Raw genomic sequence first — 16531 nt, 5'->3', positions numbered from 1 at the left:
AGTTTCGTTTTGATATTTGTATCATTGTCGATCAATATACTAAAATATGAAATACATTTTGATGGATTAAACAAATGATTTGCGTAAAGAATAATGAAAAATATGTATAATTTATTTGTACTCTAATATAAACGAATTAGTAAAGTACAGTTCATGTAATGTGTTTTACTGTGTAGTATGTGTGATATGCTTACCAAGTAATAACATATTTGTTCTCAATTTATCGAATTAGGATAAATTATACATTGAGGTTTCATGCATAAAATGACGGGGATGTACGCTAGCAGCTAAACACTGCAGTAAAAAGTTGATGATCTTTACTCTGTTAATATTTGAATATCTGCTTGATTATATCTGAATGGGAACCTGGAAACCCTAATTATTTACTGATTGTTGAAATTGTTCGTTTGGAAATTTCCTGAAAAATTAATCATAGGTTCTTCTCTCCATCGGAACAATAGGGCTGTTATGCTCATTACTAAACTTGTTGAAGAGATGAAATATAACCAAGGTATATCTTTTTTATCAGAGGTTGAATCGATCATCATCAGAAGAATTAGACCAAAAATCAGGATACATTCTGGGAATATAAAACTTCCATCGAAAAAAAACAAATGAAAGGCTTTCATAAAAATTTTCGAAGAAACGAGAATGAAGTTTTCATTCTGTACATGCCAGATCATGAATTAGTAACTGCATCCAATCTCCAAAAAAATATCTCAATTGTTTCGAACTTTAACAAGATTTGGAAAGAAAAAAAAAACAAACACAAAATGAATTTACATGGGAACATCAAAATTTTATATAACACATAAAAATGTCAAAATTTATATAAAATATATAACATCTTAGACAGGAAAAATAACATCACGAACATATAACATCACGAACATGGCATAAATTTTGGTCTAAAAGACACAATGGCAGCAGTGATTCTCATGCACGCCGGTACTCGTCTCCGCAATCCCCAATCACTCTAAGCAGATCTTTCCCTCTTTGCGCAACTTGTATGCTGTTCACATCCTCCTCATCCAGAACAAGTGAAAAGATGGCATTTGTGTCTTGGATATGTTCTGACAAACCAAGTCTAACACCTACCATCGATCCTGCTACTGCTGTCTGTAAGTCAAACAGATACTTTCTCATATTTCAATGCATCAAACTAACCCCAACCAAAAATAAACCCTTACATGTAAATTACCTGATCTAGTATGTATTTAACAGCAACAGTTGGGATTGTGACTCCATGCTTAGATGCTACTGTTTTTAGAGTCTTAAGCAAAGTTTGGAATAAACTCCATCCTCCCCAAGCATCAACCATCTGCCACATCCATATTGACGTTAAAATACTACCAGCAAAAGATAAAAGGGTATATAATATATTCACTCTGAAAAGACATATTAGTACTAATACATGTTTATCAATGGAGTCGATGTGTTTTTAACAATCGCAAACTGGTTACATAGAAGATGAAATTTTGACGAGAAATGACATATAGAAGACAAACTTATTCAAATGCTTTCTTATTAATATGCGAAAAAGGAAAAAGTTAGTACCCTTTTGTACTTCTGCAGAGAGGGAGTATTTAACGGAGGGCCAGCAAAGGGAATGGTCAAGTTTGTGTCAAGGAACTTCTCAGATAATAGACCACCCATTACCGTTCCATACCTGCATTTGAAATTCTCATCAAACTACTAAGGTAGAGCATTGCCTAGTCATGTAGTAGAGATCAATAAACATAAAATCAGTGTAAGCATGAAATTAGGCCATTATCTAAGGATGCCGTATTGATTGAGTATGCACATTTGGCCTCAAATTCACTACTTGTCATTGGAAGATTTATCCTGGTTAGCTGGTTCTATATCTGCAACGCCCAAGCTAAAGGCAGACAAGATGTCTGTGTGGGGTAGGGGATATATATATATGTATAGAGAGAGAGAGAGAGAGAGAGAGAGAGAGAGAGAGAGAGAGAAACGTTATCAGTTTGACTCCTGTAAGCTGACAGAGCTCTGCCATTTTCTGCTGGGGGCGCATGTCAACAATTGAATGTTGCACCTGATGGAACCACCATATATATTATCAGCAATGCCACAGACAATATAAATTACCAAGGAAAGCGATAAAACTAATACCTAATTACTACTCGAAAATAAATACCTGATTACTAACAACAGGAATTCCATTCTCTAGTATTATTTGCAGCCTTTCCGTATCAAAATTTGTCAAAGCAACAGTTTTAATTTTACCTGCACATTGATCAGAGTAGTAGTTTGATTAAATCAAGAATTGCAGGCTACTCAAAATTAAAACTAGAATAGTAGAGAATGAATTCTAACCTTCCTCTTTCAGATCAGTAAGGTTTTTTAGAGCATCAAGGTAGCCAGGATTCGAATAATCCCACCTGTTTCAAATCGATACAAAGAAACATTCGGTACTCAGTAGGAAGGAAATTAACAAGTCGAGTCTCCTTATCAAACAAATATGAAAATTCTTCAAAATCAATACAGGATTGTTGATGTTGAAACTTCATTATAATTAAGAATTGAATAATAGATGAACCAAATATCACTAGAATGCAATAAATAGTCTATAAAAAAGTTTATATTTGATACAGTAAGAAAGTAAATTGAGCAAATACTTTCAGCCAATTCTGTCTACCTTAATAGACGACAATGCTGAAGTCAATAATATATTCTGTAACAAATAATGCGAGCTTTTACCTCATGCCATTACTAATCAGAACAAACAATATAAAATCAACAAGAGACTTTGAAGCTTCTAGCTCCCTATCCCCTTAAAGAAATATGGTTCTCTGTGAAATTAAAAATCAAGCTTGCATCATCCTATCAAGTTTTGAAGGGAGGTTTTAAATTTCCGCAGCAAATTACTCTAAGTGGAAAGAAAGTGTGACAGATACTTAATAGTACCAGTGAAACTGAAGCATATCCAATGAAGGCACATCCATCCTCTTGCGTGAGACATCAATGTTCTCCCTGACATAGCCACTTATCATCTTTACTGGTGGAGGTACCCATTTAGTGAGACTGCATGAATAATGCAACAGGGTAAGGAAAACCAACAAAATTACTCTTCCCAAACTATTTTGGTCCACAAGCTTTTATTAACCCAACAAAATTAAGTAGCCTACAAAGTAGAATAGCACAGAGTAAACTAGTTTAGTGCCCAAGAAAGCTTTTATTAACCCAAATCTAGCAGAAGAACATAAACATTGTGCTGCTTATGGATATGGCTACGACTCACCCTCTGACTTTTTCCAAGTACTCTGGTGGACGCTCCCGACGCACTCTATTGATAAAGATGCCATAAAGATCTTCTGCAGGCCCGTCTGCAAAACCATAGAAGCTTAACAACGAAAGAACTCGTAACACTGTAAGAAATTCGACTTACTGAAAATTCACATATAGACCTTTTATATGCTTCAAATACTTAAAAGAAGAAAGTCCACAATCAACTAAACTTGTCTAGACTCATGCAAAGATCTTTACCATTAAAAACTTGGGTATCCTAATTTCACAAACAATCATTTCCACTTTATAAACTTTCTACTTAACCAAAACAGATGCAACAAATGCGCCCAACAAACATATGCAAACACTGGCGCACATACTACATATTTCAAAGTAAGACATTCATTTACAAAAAAGTAAAAAAAGCAATAAGGGGATTACATATATCAGCCATATCAAAAGTGGTAAGTCCAGCATCAGCATATCGAAGCATAGCATCAACAGCATTGTCTCGATCAATTCTACCCCATCCCCCACTTGTTTGCCACATCCCATTTACAACTCTACATATTTCCAATGAGTCAGTTCCATTCTTAACTATGCTTCTTCTTTTATCTTCAGTAATGACACACTGAATTTGGTTTGGGGTCAACTTTCTTATTGGACTACACCCAGTTTTTACTTCCCATTTAACCGAATTCAAAGTGAAGTTGCTTAAAGAACTCTGTAAGAATTCTGCCATTCAAATTGTTTTTCACCTAAAAAAGCATCCAATAGTGCCATATTCGTATGCCAAAAATATAGAACATGAGGCATAGGAACGTGGCAAATGAAAGAACGTGACACGTGGATTTAAGGAAGCTATCTTTATTGTGTGGTCAGGAAAATTAATAAAACAAACCAATTAAATAACGCCACGTCTACGGAAAAAATTGAGCGTACAGTGGTCGGCCATGTCGAAGGTGGAGAGACCGGCGTCAGCGTAGCGAAGCATGGCTTCAACGGCGGCGTCTCGGTCGATTCTGCCCCAACCTCCACTGGTCTGCCACATGCCGTTAAGGACTCGACATATTTCGAGCGAATCGTTCCCGTTCTTCACCGTGACTAGACGACCAGTCGCCTCCTCCGTTGTTGCGGTGGTTGTTTTTGAGCAACATTTCACTGAGTTGGGGCTGAGTTGTTGCTTGGAGTCGGAGAACCGAGTTGAAGTGAAGAGTTTAGTGGAGTTATTGGACTTGAAGAGGCTGACACCGGTGAAGACAGTGGATGTGGCCATTTCTTGTAAAGCCAAAAATAATGCGTCTCCAAACTCAAAACTCCAACGTCCCTTAAAAATGTGTTTACTAATACAATTTTATATTATTTTAATATTAATTAGAAGCAAATTATGACCTTTATAAAACATTTTATTAACATTTTGTCTTAACATAATAACATCAACTCGAAAAAAGTTATGAAAAAGTATTTTCATAATTAAAATAATTTATATTATTAAAAATATTTTAGTTTTTAAATATACATATAACCTAAATGAACTAAATTAGTAAAATTTTGTAATTTACCATTCATAATTTTATTATACAAATTTTGTTACTTCCATCGACTATATATTAATAATAAATTTGTGATTTCTACACTTATAAGCACTTGTGATAAAATTTCTGGTTAACATTAAAACTTTTATTATCTCAAACATTATAATGATATATAGTTTGAAGTACTATTCATAAAAAAATTGTAAAAAATTAAACATTAACTTTTATTAATATTTATATATAATTAAATAAAAATATCGTTAATTATTTAAAAAATTATCCATCCAGCTCGAATTAGAAAACACTTAATTTGATCGAGGGGAAAGCCGGAGTCCTGATGGAATGGAATTAAGGGACAATCCATTTATAAGGGCAGTGAGTTGTTGGTAGGCTCTGTTTCTCATCTGTGTTGCGGATGGAACCATCACAAGATGAGCAGAGCTGTATGAGACTAACTACTCTGTGAAAAATGTTCTCTTTCCAAACTACTGCCTCAAGTTTCCTGCTAACATGTATATTACGATTGCTATTACATTGTCTTTCCCAAACTTTCCCAACGAAACCACCAAGGTCTGTTCGAAATTTCTATAGGCTGGCTCATTACAAGTATACTACTCCATATGCAGCAAGCACCATCCACTAATTTTTTTGTTTTGCTTCCAGTCTCATGATCCTCCGCTCCATCTGCATTCAATGCAGCCGAAGCAATAATAATTAACAACCTCAAACCACCACCACACAATTATTATTACTGTTATCGATCTCATATGCGAAGTGTATCATGTAATAACCTCATTAATTTATGCTCAATGAAGTTCAAATTCAAGACAATAAGCTATCAATGCGCTAAGTAATAAATTTCCATAAATGCAAACTCTGCTTACTAATTAAGGTTAGCTTCTAATGATTGATACGCTCAACATTACTCATTGTGGATAACTATGTCTAAACACTTAACCTGATTTATGACGTATGGTCTGTCATAAAGAGACTCAACTCTTCTTGACCCGAGACCTCAGGACATTACGGTTCAGAAAACAAAACCAGAAAGGCATTACCAAAATGACCGAAGTGATCACAAACTAATGCAAGGCCTAAAATGGTAACCAGCTTGATTGGATCTGAACTTACTCTCTCTGTGTGGTTTATTTTCATTATAATGTCCATAAAAATTTCATATAATGCAACTGTCATATGAATTGAAGTTGAGTTTATACCTGGACAAGGACCTGCAACTTGTTCTGGGTTTGAGTGAACTCAGTCTTTGTCCAGTCCAAGGCCAGGAGGAATCTGTAATACGGATATTTATAGAAACACATGGCACATGCTTAAATAGAAAATTCCTTAAAACATAAGCAGAATATACAGCATAAGGACTGAATGATCTCGACCAGATAAATGCAAGTGGGACAAATAAAATCAAACACCAGAAACACCTATTTCAATGAAAAGATTAGCTATGCCATAAAAGTAAAAGCATGATAATAGTGCAGCGTTGATGAATACACATGTCAACATTTTCTCACGTGGCAGCACATGTAGATAAAAAGATCAGTGAAAAAGTGCATTCAAGAAAGTTTCATACTTCTGCTTCTGCATCTGCTCACAGGCCTGCATTAGATCCACACATGCGAGTCTCACGTGCTCAGCACCAATACTGTTTAAATGCATTTGGTGGGGGCAAGGGATATTATCCACTCGGTAATCCGTAAATAATGATTGCATAAATTAAAACTAAACTACATAAAAATATCATACCTTAACTTTCAATTTAAACAAGACAAAGTAAATATTGCTTTGGACATAAATGTTTTTCTTAAAAAAGCTAAAGCTGCATAAAATGAAGCATCACAAATCCTTACAAGATCAAATGTTCAATCTTTTAATTATTTTCCTGTTTCTCTCTCTGCCAACTGGTCTTCCAACTGCAAAATCTAATGATGTATATTGATACGTAAGAAAACGCATGCTGGCTATACATACTTGTTTGTCGCCTTTTGAATTTTATTTTTGGCATATATGGATGCTTCTATTTAATCAACATCCTATTTCAGCGGAGGTGCTCCACATCTTTTGTTCATTTTACACTGCATCTGCAATGATTTTAGATCAAAGGGGATAGATAGGCAGTGATTCTACTAATGTGTTAGTTGTGCATTTTGCCATACCTCGAATCTTCGCTGCAGACCTAAAACACATGCCTCACCTATAAATACATGCACTCTTTTCTTAATCAAGGAACACATTATTCCACGTTCAACATTAGTTTTAATACTTTAAGCATACAATGAAGAACTCATTTACTACTACAATTTTCTCTTAAAAGAAAAACACCATCAGACAAAAATTTCAATCAATATTCTTCATCTGGCAAACATTCTATAAGATGAACTAAACCAGGATTCAAACTAAGGTCAACATTACCGGGAGCTTCTCTCTGTTACTTCTGCAGCAAGAGCAGCCAACTTAGAAAAATCCACTTCAGGGAGATCACTGCAAACATGTAGCCCCATTAAGATAATCCAAGTAAAAGAAAATTAATTTCTTGAGTTCAAACAATTTAGTAACAAAAATACATGGAGCTTGCAAGTTGTGCTAAGATGCTTTCCACATCGAGGCAGTACGTATTGATCAACTGGACAAAATGTTCAGTTCTTCCAACCATTTTCAAATGTTGAATATGAGAAAACTGTTCATTTATAATTCCCTGTGAAGAACAACCATAAAACCACACAGATTCAATAGTAAGTTAATGCAAAAATGCCATAAATACTTGAGCAAGTGCATGTCTACAATAGAAGCTATAATCCAAACAGGATAAAAATATATAAAAGAATTCAAAAATTTTTAATATAATCCCCAAAATTTTACCTACAATGCTTAGACATCTGATTCAAGGTCAAATGGAAAATTAACCAAAAGCCCCATGCATAGATAGCATATTAAATCCAAAGGACACTCATGGCACCAAAGATACTAAAAAAATTTTAAAAAGGGAAGAGAAACCAAGAACCTCATTGAACAGTGATTGCACATATTGTTCAAGCAGTCCTTTGACAATAGACAAAGCCATTTCTGATGCTAATTAAATGAACACAAAAGCCATTTCTGATGCTAATTAAATGAAAACAACTGAAAATGGAGGAAATATTCTATCCAAGGTGAGAAGAAAAGGTCTTTGCATGAGATGCACCCCCTTAAAGTGACAATTTAACAGGCAAAATGTGTTGCAAACAAAAATGTGTTGTCAGAAAACACGAGTTTAGCACAGCGTTTCACTGATAACACCAACAACACCTAATGACAAATGTCAAGAAATTCTCTTTGTCCTCTTGCATTGAGAGTTTCTGGCACTTATTACATCTTGTCTCGTTTAGTGAGAAAACACCTGAACTGTTGTCAATCAAAAGGTCTTTGGATAACTTTGAAATGTGGGGTTAGCTTGTGATCATTTGTAACTGATAAATCAAAAGCAAAGCCTTTTCCTGGATATCATACAACACATTAAGAAAAACAAACCAAGGACTCCAAACACATCCTGAAAACGATGAAGGTTCTAAATTCCAACTCATAACTGATTATATGCAACTCAATATATGATATTTAACCAAAAGATAATGGTTCTAACCATGATGCAATTAAACACAGTAAAATTTTTTGCCATTGAACTTCCAAAATTTATCACCCTATAAAGCACTTACAATCTAATCCTGCTTGGCAAGTTGACAGGCATTGGGGGTCCACTTTACACCTTATTGACACATAAGGTGATACAGCATGTCCATGCCACATGTTCAAATTGAAGAAATATTTAAACTGTCAACTGGGCCCCATTATTCTAATCATAATGTAACAGTCCATATACAGTTGTCTTATTTATTGTAGCTGCAATAGACAAAATAGTATTACTCAGATTCTTCGTTAAACATCTCATTGATCAAAAGCAGTTCAAGTTCACCCAGGAGCCTATCCCACAACTCTCAATGAACCAATGGAAGCTAAATTTGGTTCAAAGCCAACTTAAGCTAGTATATGATCAGCTAGTTCCTTGGAATGGGTTGAAGAATTAATCTCAGCGCAGCTAGAGTTTCAACAAGATTGATGAAGGGGCTAGCAAAATACTCTGCTTAACCTAGATAACATCGAATTCAGTCCTAAGACCTTCCCTAGGAGATCAAATACACCAGGCTGATATATATCATGCAGTCCTACATCATGAGCAGAAAAACACGAAGAAATATTATCATCAGTTGGTATAACAAGCTGAAAACTAGCAACTTGAAAACACTTAAATGGAAATACAAATTATTAACATTCATGTTTTTCTATTTAAGATGTAGGCATGCATCTCGTATATTTTAACTTTTATTACACAAAAGTAGATGGAGGTGACATCAGTTTCTATAAAGATGTTAATATCCACTTTTCTTTGTTTATTTGAATTTCTATATGGAGATGGGTTTTTTTTTTGTCCCTGAGACACCATTTTTTGAAATTTAAGGGCTTTTTTTGGGAAGAAAAACTTTAAGAATTTAAGTTATTGAATTTCATATTACTTTTTCAAACTTAATACTCTTTGAACTTTAGTATTAAAGGTGTTTCAATTTTGCATGTAAAAACAAATCCAATTTCCTAATGTTTATGGTTTACTTCAGAAATCCACGGCGGATTTTTTTTTTTTTAAATGAAGCTAGAAAGGTAAAAGCTTTTGAAATACTTCAGGCTCTTTAACAAAACACCTGGACAAGAGTGCTCAAAAGAAACGATTCAATAGTGAAAAATCAGAATGTTAATGAGCAGAAAGACAGCTACTCCGCATGAAAAGTAGCTTTGAAATCATAACCCCTTTCGAATATATTGTATAACTTCAAAAGCACTCAACAAGCTTGACCACTAGTATCAATATGCAATTAACAACGGTTAATGGTAAGCAGAAAACTAGGTGGTAATGGCAAATTGTTACATTTTCCTTCCTTCCTGATGACGAAGAAACAAAGCTCCCCTAAACGAGAGATAGCTCTACCCTACTAAAATGTTCCTCCTTCATGTTTAGTATGAACCTTCCAAAGTTTTGTTGAAATAAACCCCGGAATTTAGGATTTCAAGCAGTGATTTTTTGAAACAACTCACAATGCCAACTTAAAGGATCTATAATTGACATATTCATATTAATAAAATTTAGAAACGATATACTCCTTACTTTTTAGTTGCAACAAATAGCTCTTACAACTTAGAAACATTGTTAGTGATCATAAAACATAGTATCCGTTGCCCACTTCATTGTCCAAAGCTTAAAATTCTAGATAAATGAGTTTAAACTTTGTGGGGCTTAGTATGATTTGCTACTTTAAGGAACAAGATTCATCATATACCATATGCATACTCGTATTTGGCATTCACCTATGTTTGGGTAAACATAGATCTAGAAAAGTCATCAGGGTGACCACTCAGAAGATAAGAAGAAACATTCCCATCAAGAAACCTGGCATGCATTAACGTATCATGTATTACAAACCCTATTTCCAAACCTGAGATTAATGCCGATGCTCCAACAATATAAATAGGCCTAACTGGGCCCTTCATGGTTTCCAGCTGATAGAATTGGTGATAAAAATTTTCCCTGAAATATCAAGAGACGAAATTGTATCACTAAATTGTTAGCATTTTGTTTGAAAGAAGAGTAATTTAACACGTCAACAACTATGAGCAATTTCACATTCATATATCTATCACATCCGGGAAAAGATTTTAAAAAAAGCAAGCAGTTCATCAATTCGTTCAAAACTTTATGATGATTTTCACAATCCATAAAGTATTAGCAATTAAGTTGCAATCAAACAACAGAGATAAACGATGAAAAATACAAAACCCAAATTGCATTAAAACAGCTAAAAAGTAAATTAGAAAAGGAAAATGGGTTACCTCATCATGCATGAACTGAATCAACACCCAGAAAGCAGGACTTTCAGGATACTGAATGCCATTGTCAATAATTGTTTCTTGCATGGAAGGGTTTACAATTTTTAACTGCTTTTTTCTTAGCTATGGAAAGGTTTTCGTTTAAAGAGCAAAGAAAATTTTTGGTGAAAACTAGATTAGTTATTGCAGCCAAAACTGGCTAAAGGACAAAAGGGGCTTTCATCTTGCATAATCTTGGTCGGTTTTAACATGAAAGAATGAGAAGGCTTAATGTTAAAATGATAATGAAAAATAACAGAAGAAAAATGCTAACTGGACTGTAAAGAAAGACCCAATTTCCTTGAAGCCCGATTCAGATGAACCGGGCTGCATAAAGTTCGATCAAGTTCTGGTTTCTCAAAAATGGGAAAGCCGGATTCACTACCTATTTATTCCATAGGATTTATAGTAAATTTAAAGCTGACATAAAACTGTTGTGAAATGTTTGTTTAATTTAAGAGTAAGTTTAAATTTCTAAATTTTCAAACACGGAAAATTAAAAAATAAACTATAATGATATTGCCTTGTGTTTTTTAATACAAATAAAAAGATAAAAATAAAATTGTTTCTACAACCAAACACGCCCTTAACTTTGCATAAATCATTTTCTCTATTCTACTATCGTTTCCTAGGTTTATTCCATTGCATAAGGATCTTAGGTGGTCGACTTTAAAGCTCTCGTTAACTAAAACAGGGAAGCTTTTTTTTCTTCACAACTTCTTTAAGTGAATCACTCAAAATTAATTTAAATATGTGCAGTATTTATTAGAGATCGTGTTTCCCATCAGTGCCAATAGGAGTAGTTAAGGGTGTCCGCAACGGCCCGATTTCTCTTCAAATGAAAAATTTTTCATTTAAGTTCTTTAAAATTTTAAAAATTTAAAATTAGTAAGAATAAAATTATATTTCAACTCCTTTAAAAATGATAAAATTTTAATTTATTCTTTTAAAAATTATAAAGATATAAAATATTAAAATAATAAAATTAAATTTTACTATTATAAAATTTATAATTTAATTTCGATTCCATAAAAAAATTTCTAAAATTATCTCTAACATTCAAAAGTTATATTATCAAAGTGCTGGTTTATTGGAATTGCAGATTCTGCACACATACATAATACATATTTAAATCAGGAATTTAGATTCCCATTAATTATCATGCGATAAAGAAGACCAATAAAATAAAATAATGATCCTTCTGATTCAATTCAATTTCTTGATTAAAACCTGCACAATATGCATCAACTGTTTAAATTGACTGAATTTTCTTGAAGAAATAAAACAATTCAATAATTAAAATTACGGGTAAATTATATTAGTAGTTATCTAATTATTAGTAATTTTTTTGGTCACTAGTTTGCTAACGGTAGCAGTTTTTAAAATTTGCATAATAGTAACTTTAACTATCAATATTTATAAATTATGTCAATTAGGTCTTTATTCTAAACAAATTTAACCCTCAACATTTATGCATTGAGGAATTTGGTATTTTTGCAGTTTTGTTTTTCTTTGTGACATTGAGAGTTAATTTTAAAAGAATGAAAAAGATGAAATTTATTATCAATGTTTTCATTTTTTTGCATATTTTGAATAAAATTTTGTTGATAAATTTATTTTTCAGCTTTTTAGGTGAAATGGTTATAAGGAGAAGTAAATTTGCAAAAAGATCAAATTACACAATATATAAATGTTGAGGATTAACTTTTTAAAATTAATGTATAAATGTTGAGAGTTAAAGTTACTATTATGCAAAATTTAAAAGTTACCACCATTAGTCAACTGAGGGCAGAAAAGATAAATTTGAATAATTGAATGGCTATTTTGTAATTTTCCATAATTAGATAATTATTATTGTAATTTACCCTAAAATTATTTAGCAAAGAAGTTGCAAAGCAAAGACTGACACCTCTGGAGTATTTCGAAACTGTTAAATACAATTTTCCATTAAAAACCGGCGAAAATCTATCTACTTAACTTTTGAATTTAACTTTCTGTCCTCTAAGAATGAAAAACATGTGAAAATGGAAAGTTGATGCAAATTTCAAAGTGGGGTGGCAACATTATTTTCATGACTCAGTTCAAAAGGCGAAAACAAAATCACTTTCTTTTTATTGGATTTGATGATTTTCTCATTCAAACTCCAAAATTACTATTCGCCATTAATTCTATTGTAAACAGTAATCAAATTGTATGCCTCGTTGAAGTTAAAACATTTATTTCGTGCTCCCTTTTGTTTTAGAAGGAGTTTGGTGTGAAAATAAAATAAAATAAAAATATTTTACGAAATGATTGCATAAGAGCTTGTTCATATTTATCTATAAAGAGAAACATCCTTATCCAGTTATAAAATTAACTTTTCAACAAGAAATAGATTTCAAAGTGGACCCAATTGGATTTTGTGGATAAATTTGGAGCATTAACGTCAAATTTTAAGTGTTGTAACGTAGGTTTGAATAAACGACAAATCATTCTTCAAACAAAATTAATTAAAAGAAAAGAAAAACTGAAATTGAAAAGGCAGAAAAGACAGGTAAAGGACTTCGTGTATTGTAATACGTTTCGAGGGAAGGCTTGGTTTCAACTTGATAACTATCTCTATTGAGGTTTATATTTTTATTTAACTTAGATCTTGGTAATTATTTTTTATTGATATTTGAATATTTTTGTTATTCACGTTAGTTCTTGAACCGGATAATTGTTTCCATATTAAAGCATAACTTGACAATTATTCTTACATTAGACTTGAATTTTAATATTTTTAAGGAAATATCACAAACTAACATTGAAAAAATTCCAGGGGGATAATTACCAAGTTCAAGGCCTAACTCAAATAAAAAAAGTTTAAGTTCTAATGTGAGAATAGTTACCAAGTTTAAACCCCAAATAATGATTTAACATTAAATTAAATTCCCTTTGTCTAAAACATTTTAGGGTAAACTATGCCATTAGTCACTAAATTATGGGTAAGTTTTCATTTTGGTCACTTAACTAAAAAATTTACAAATTGGTCATTAAACTATTAAGAAATTTTCATTTAAGTCTTTGGGCTGTTAAAATTGATGCTATATAGCTTTCTCTATTTGCACTACTTATACCAATCAAAAGCTCTATTTCCCCTTCTTTTTTATAGTTTAGCTTCTTTTTTTTTCCATAAAACAACATTGGAAATCATGAATCTGCAAATAAATTTTTAAATAACTTTTTTCTCCGAATCTCCAACACTGAACGCCAGAATCGATTTGGATCTAACATATATTCTTCTACCCATCGATGGGTGCTGATCTACTGTACTAATTATCGAATTGTCACTTGAAGCTCGCTGGCACAAATTTTTAAAAGAAAATACTTGAGAACCCAATAACTTAAATGAAAATTTTCAAATAGTTTAGTAACCAAATTGTAACATTTTTTAATTAAGTGACCAAAACAAAACTTACTTATAATTTAGTAACTAATGGTGTAATTTGCTCAAGAAATTCTCACCCTAATCCCTATTTATTAAATCTATAAAAGATACTTGTACAAATAAAAATACAATAAATTAAAATATATGAAATAAAAATAAAGTTTTAAATTATATTTAAAAAGTAATTTCCTAAAAATCGTAATTAATTTATTTTATTTGAATTAGAATTAAATTTGAATTGTTTTATATCAAAAATAAGTTTCTGACACCCACACGATGTGAACTACTTTTAACTCATCCACTATCAAATTTTATATCAACAAAGTTAAAAGAATATTTTATTTAAAAAATCATATTACTACACATATTTCCTTAAAACATGTTGTCTAAGTAATAAAATTAGATAATAGAATAATTTATCGTCTCCATAAAGTTGTTTTTAATTGAATACTTAAGAAAAAAGATAGGGTGGCTATAGCTAGAGGTGATCATGGGGTGGGCGGCCAGGCCCGGCTCGGCCTGACGGCTCGCCCGAAATATGGGAGGGTTTGGGTAAAAATATAGGCTCAAAATATGGGTTTGGGCAAAAAACGAGGCCCGTTTAGTAAATGGGCCGGGCCTCGGGCACCACTTTCTTAGCTCGGGTCCGGCCAGGCCTGGCCCGGCCCAAATATAATAAATATATATTTGTTTTAAATTTTAAAATACTTTTTTTTATTTTTAAAATAAAATTTTGATGTTCATTAAAAAAAGGGGCCTGGCCCGACCGGACTCGGGCCTAGGACGTGAGCCGAATTTTTTTTGAGCCTGGCCTGAACCAGACCCGGTCCATGATCACCTCTACTATAGCCGCCATTTATTTTAAGAAAAAAAAGTATACATTAAGATACTATTTTTATCAAAATATAAAAATTAAAGCAGTAATTTGCATTTTTCTTTCTATTAGCGCCATCTTAACCAATAACACTTTAATTATTTGAAAAGCCCAAAAGAAAATCTATTTCATTCTATCCAAGGTCCCACTATGTTGTGACTCAATGAGCCTAACCTGTATGAACCGAACTTTAGATAAGATCTAAAAGTCTCACAAGTCACACCTACTCAAACGACTACTCTTTTTCCATAAAAAAACGGCAAATTATTATTTAATATTAAGAATACTATTTCTTATTTAAATTTAATTATAAAATGTATAAAATTATTAATGTAAAAAATAAATGTACCCGAAAAGGTTTTAACAACAAAATTGAAGGTGAGATCCAAGTCGAACATAAACACCTCATAACTAGTGGCGATTTTAAAGGGGGCTGGCATAGGTCCCAGCCCTCTAAAATGTAAAATTGTTATTTAAGCTCTTAAATTTTTTTAAAAAATTTAAATTAATAAAGGTAAAATTATATTTTGGCCCTCTCTAAAATTATAAAAATTTAATTTAATTCTTTAAAAATTATAAACATATAAACTATAAAATTAAAATTTTATTCGACCCTTAAAAAATTATTCTGGCTTCGCTACGCTCGTAACAACGAAAATGTGTGATGGGACAAGTTATAAACAGTCTCATAGTAACATAGGAAAAACAAAACAGATTGTGGGCAGCTTTTTCTTACTGAGGAAGCAGACGCATATGTGATAAGCCACACTGGAACGTGGCAGCCAAGTTTGGTATTAAAAAACGTGGATGAACATGTTCGAAAATGACACTAGCTTTGCTGGAGACAAGCCGCAAAGGCTAGTCGGTCGCAAAGGGACAACAAATCTCAAAGGAGGGGAACTCGGATATTTATATCATATAATCATAATTAAATAATTGTCTAATCCAAAATTAGAAAATATTAAATAATGATCTAATTTAACTTTCATTGTGTCGCGGTGCGGTTCTAAAAGTAAATTAGAAAACAACATCTGAAATTTGAATGTAGAATTTTTAGGTAAATTGGTGGGCAGCTAAAGGCTAATTCCACATTGGCTTTGTATATGGCAAACCAAGAGCCATGCACGCCCATCCCTGGTCGACACATCCTCCATCTTCATGCATATTATTATTTGTTTGTAACACAAAAATAGGTGCTCAGAGTTATTGGCTTATTCTGTAAAAAACGTCAAGATTTGTTAAACTTAGAAAATTGATGGAATGTGGTAGAGTTTTGACAAAGTGAGAGTTAAGTGCTTTATTTTTTTGTTTCCTTTACCTCGACGATTACAACTGTTTGAGCTAAAATGGCATTATAGTATGACAATTTAGGACACTGTAGAAGTTAACTTAAAAAGATGAGATTAGGATTGTTGCCTAAGATTGATGGATGTCATTGAAGGCTTTTTCAAAATGTTTTGTGCAATTTGCATGAACCCATTAAATATAGTGTTTAAACGAGGGTAT

The 16531-nt window shown here is 32.5% G+C and overlaps 2 protein-coding genes across 12 annotated transcripts; both read right to left on the bottom strand.

Moving 5' to 3' along the window:
* Positions 1–778: 778 nt before the first annotated feature.
* Positions 779–4580, bottom strand: LOC105769295 (flagellar radial spoke protein 5). 2 transcript variants are annotated; one of them, XM_012589830.2, is made up of 9 exons: positions 4192–4580; positions 3263–3347; positions 2929–3045; positions 2338–2402; positions 2159–2247; positions 1977–2056; positions 1558–1669; positions 1202–1321; positions 779–1119 (listed from the first exon to the last, which is right to left on the bottom strand). In XM_012589830.2, the coding sequence occupies exons 1-9, from the start codon at positions 4523–4525 to the stop codon at positions 937–939; spliced, it is 1185 nt and encodes a 394-aa protein (XP_012445284.1). In that variant the 5' UTR covers positions 4526–4580; the 3' UTR covers positions 779–936. The 2 variants fall into 2 exon arrangements, with proteins under 2 accessions (XP_012445284.1, XP_012445285.1); XM_012589831.2 differs by lacking the exon at positions 4192–4580 and adding an exon at positions 3691–4049.
* A 665-nt stretch (positions 4581–5245) lies between these two features.
* On the bottom strand, positions 5246–10985 carry LOC105770199 (histidine-containing phosphotransfer protein 1). Of its 10 annotated transcripts, none has more exons than XR_008196299.1 (9): positions 10707–10985; positions 10313–10404; positions 8486–8992; positions 7361–7491; positions 7209–7277; positions 6768–6877; positions 6370–6441; positions 6002–6074; positions 5246–5468 (listed from the first exon to the last, which is right to left on the bottom strand). XR_008196299.1 is itself a non-coding variant. In XM_052631623.1 (8 exons), the coding sequence occupies exons 4-8, from the start codon at positions 7447–7449 to the stop codon at positions 5424–5426; spliced, it is 348 nt and encodes a 115-aa protein (XP_052487583.1). In that variant the 5' UTR covers positions 7450–7491; positions 8486–8992; positions 10313–10404; positions 10707–10964; the 3' UTR covers positions 5246–5423. The 10 variants fall into 10 exon arrangements, 3 of the variants coding, with proteins under 3 accessions (XP_052487583.1, XP_052487585.1, XP_052487584.1); XR_008196298.1 differs by having other exon boundaries at positions 6953–7277; positions 10707–10983; XR_008196296.1 differs by having other exon boundaries at positions 6768–7277; positions 10707–10974.
* Positions 10986–16531: the final 5546 nt, after the last annotated feature.

This window comes from Gossypium raimondii, chromosome 5 (assembly GCF_025698545.1).
Source record: "Gossypium raimondii isolate GPD5lz chromosome 5, ASM2569854v1, whole genome shotgun sequence".
Taxonomy (NCBI): domain Eukaryota; kingdom Viridiplantae; phylum Streptophyta; class Magnoliopsida; order Malvales; family Malvaceae; genus Gossypium; species Gossypium raimondii.
Note: the sequence above shows the minus strand (reverse complement) of the source record. Positions and strands in the feature narration are given on the sequence as shown.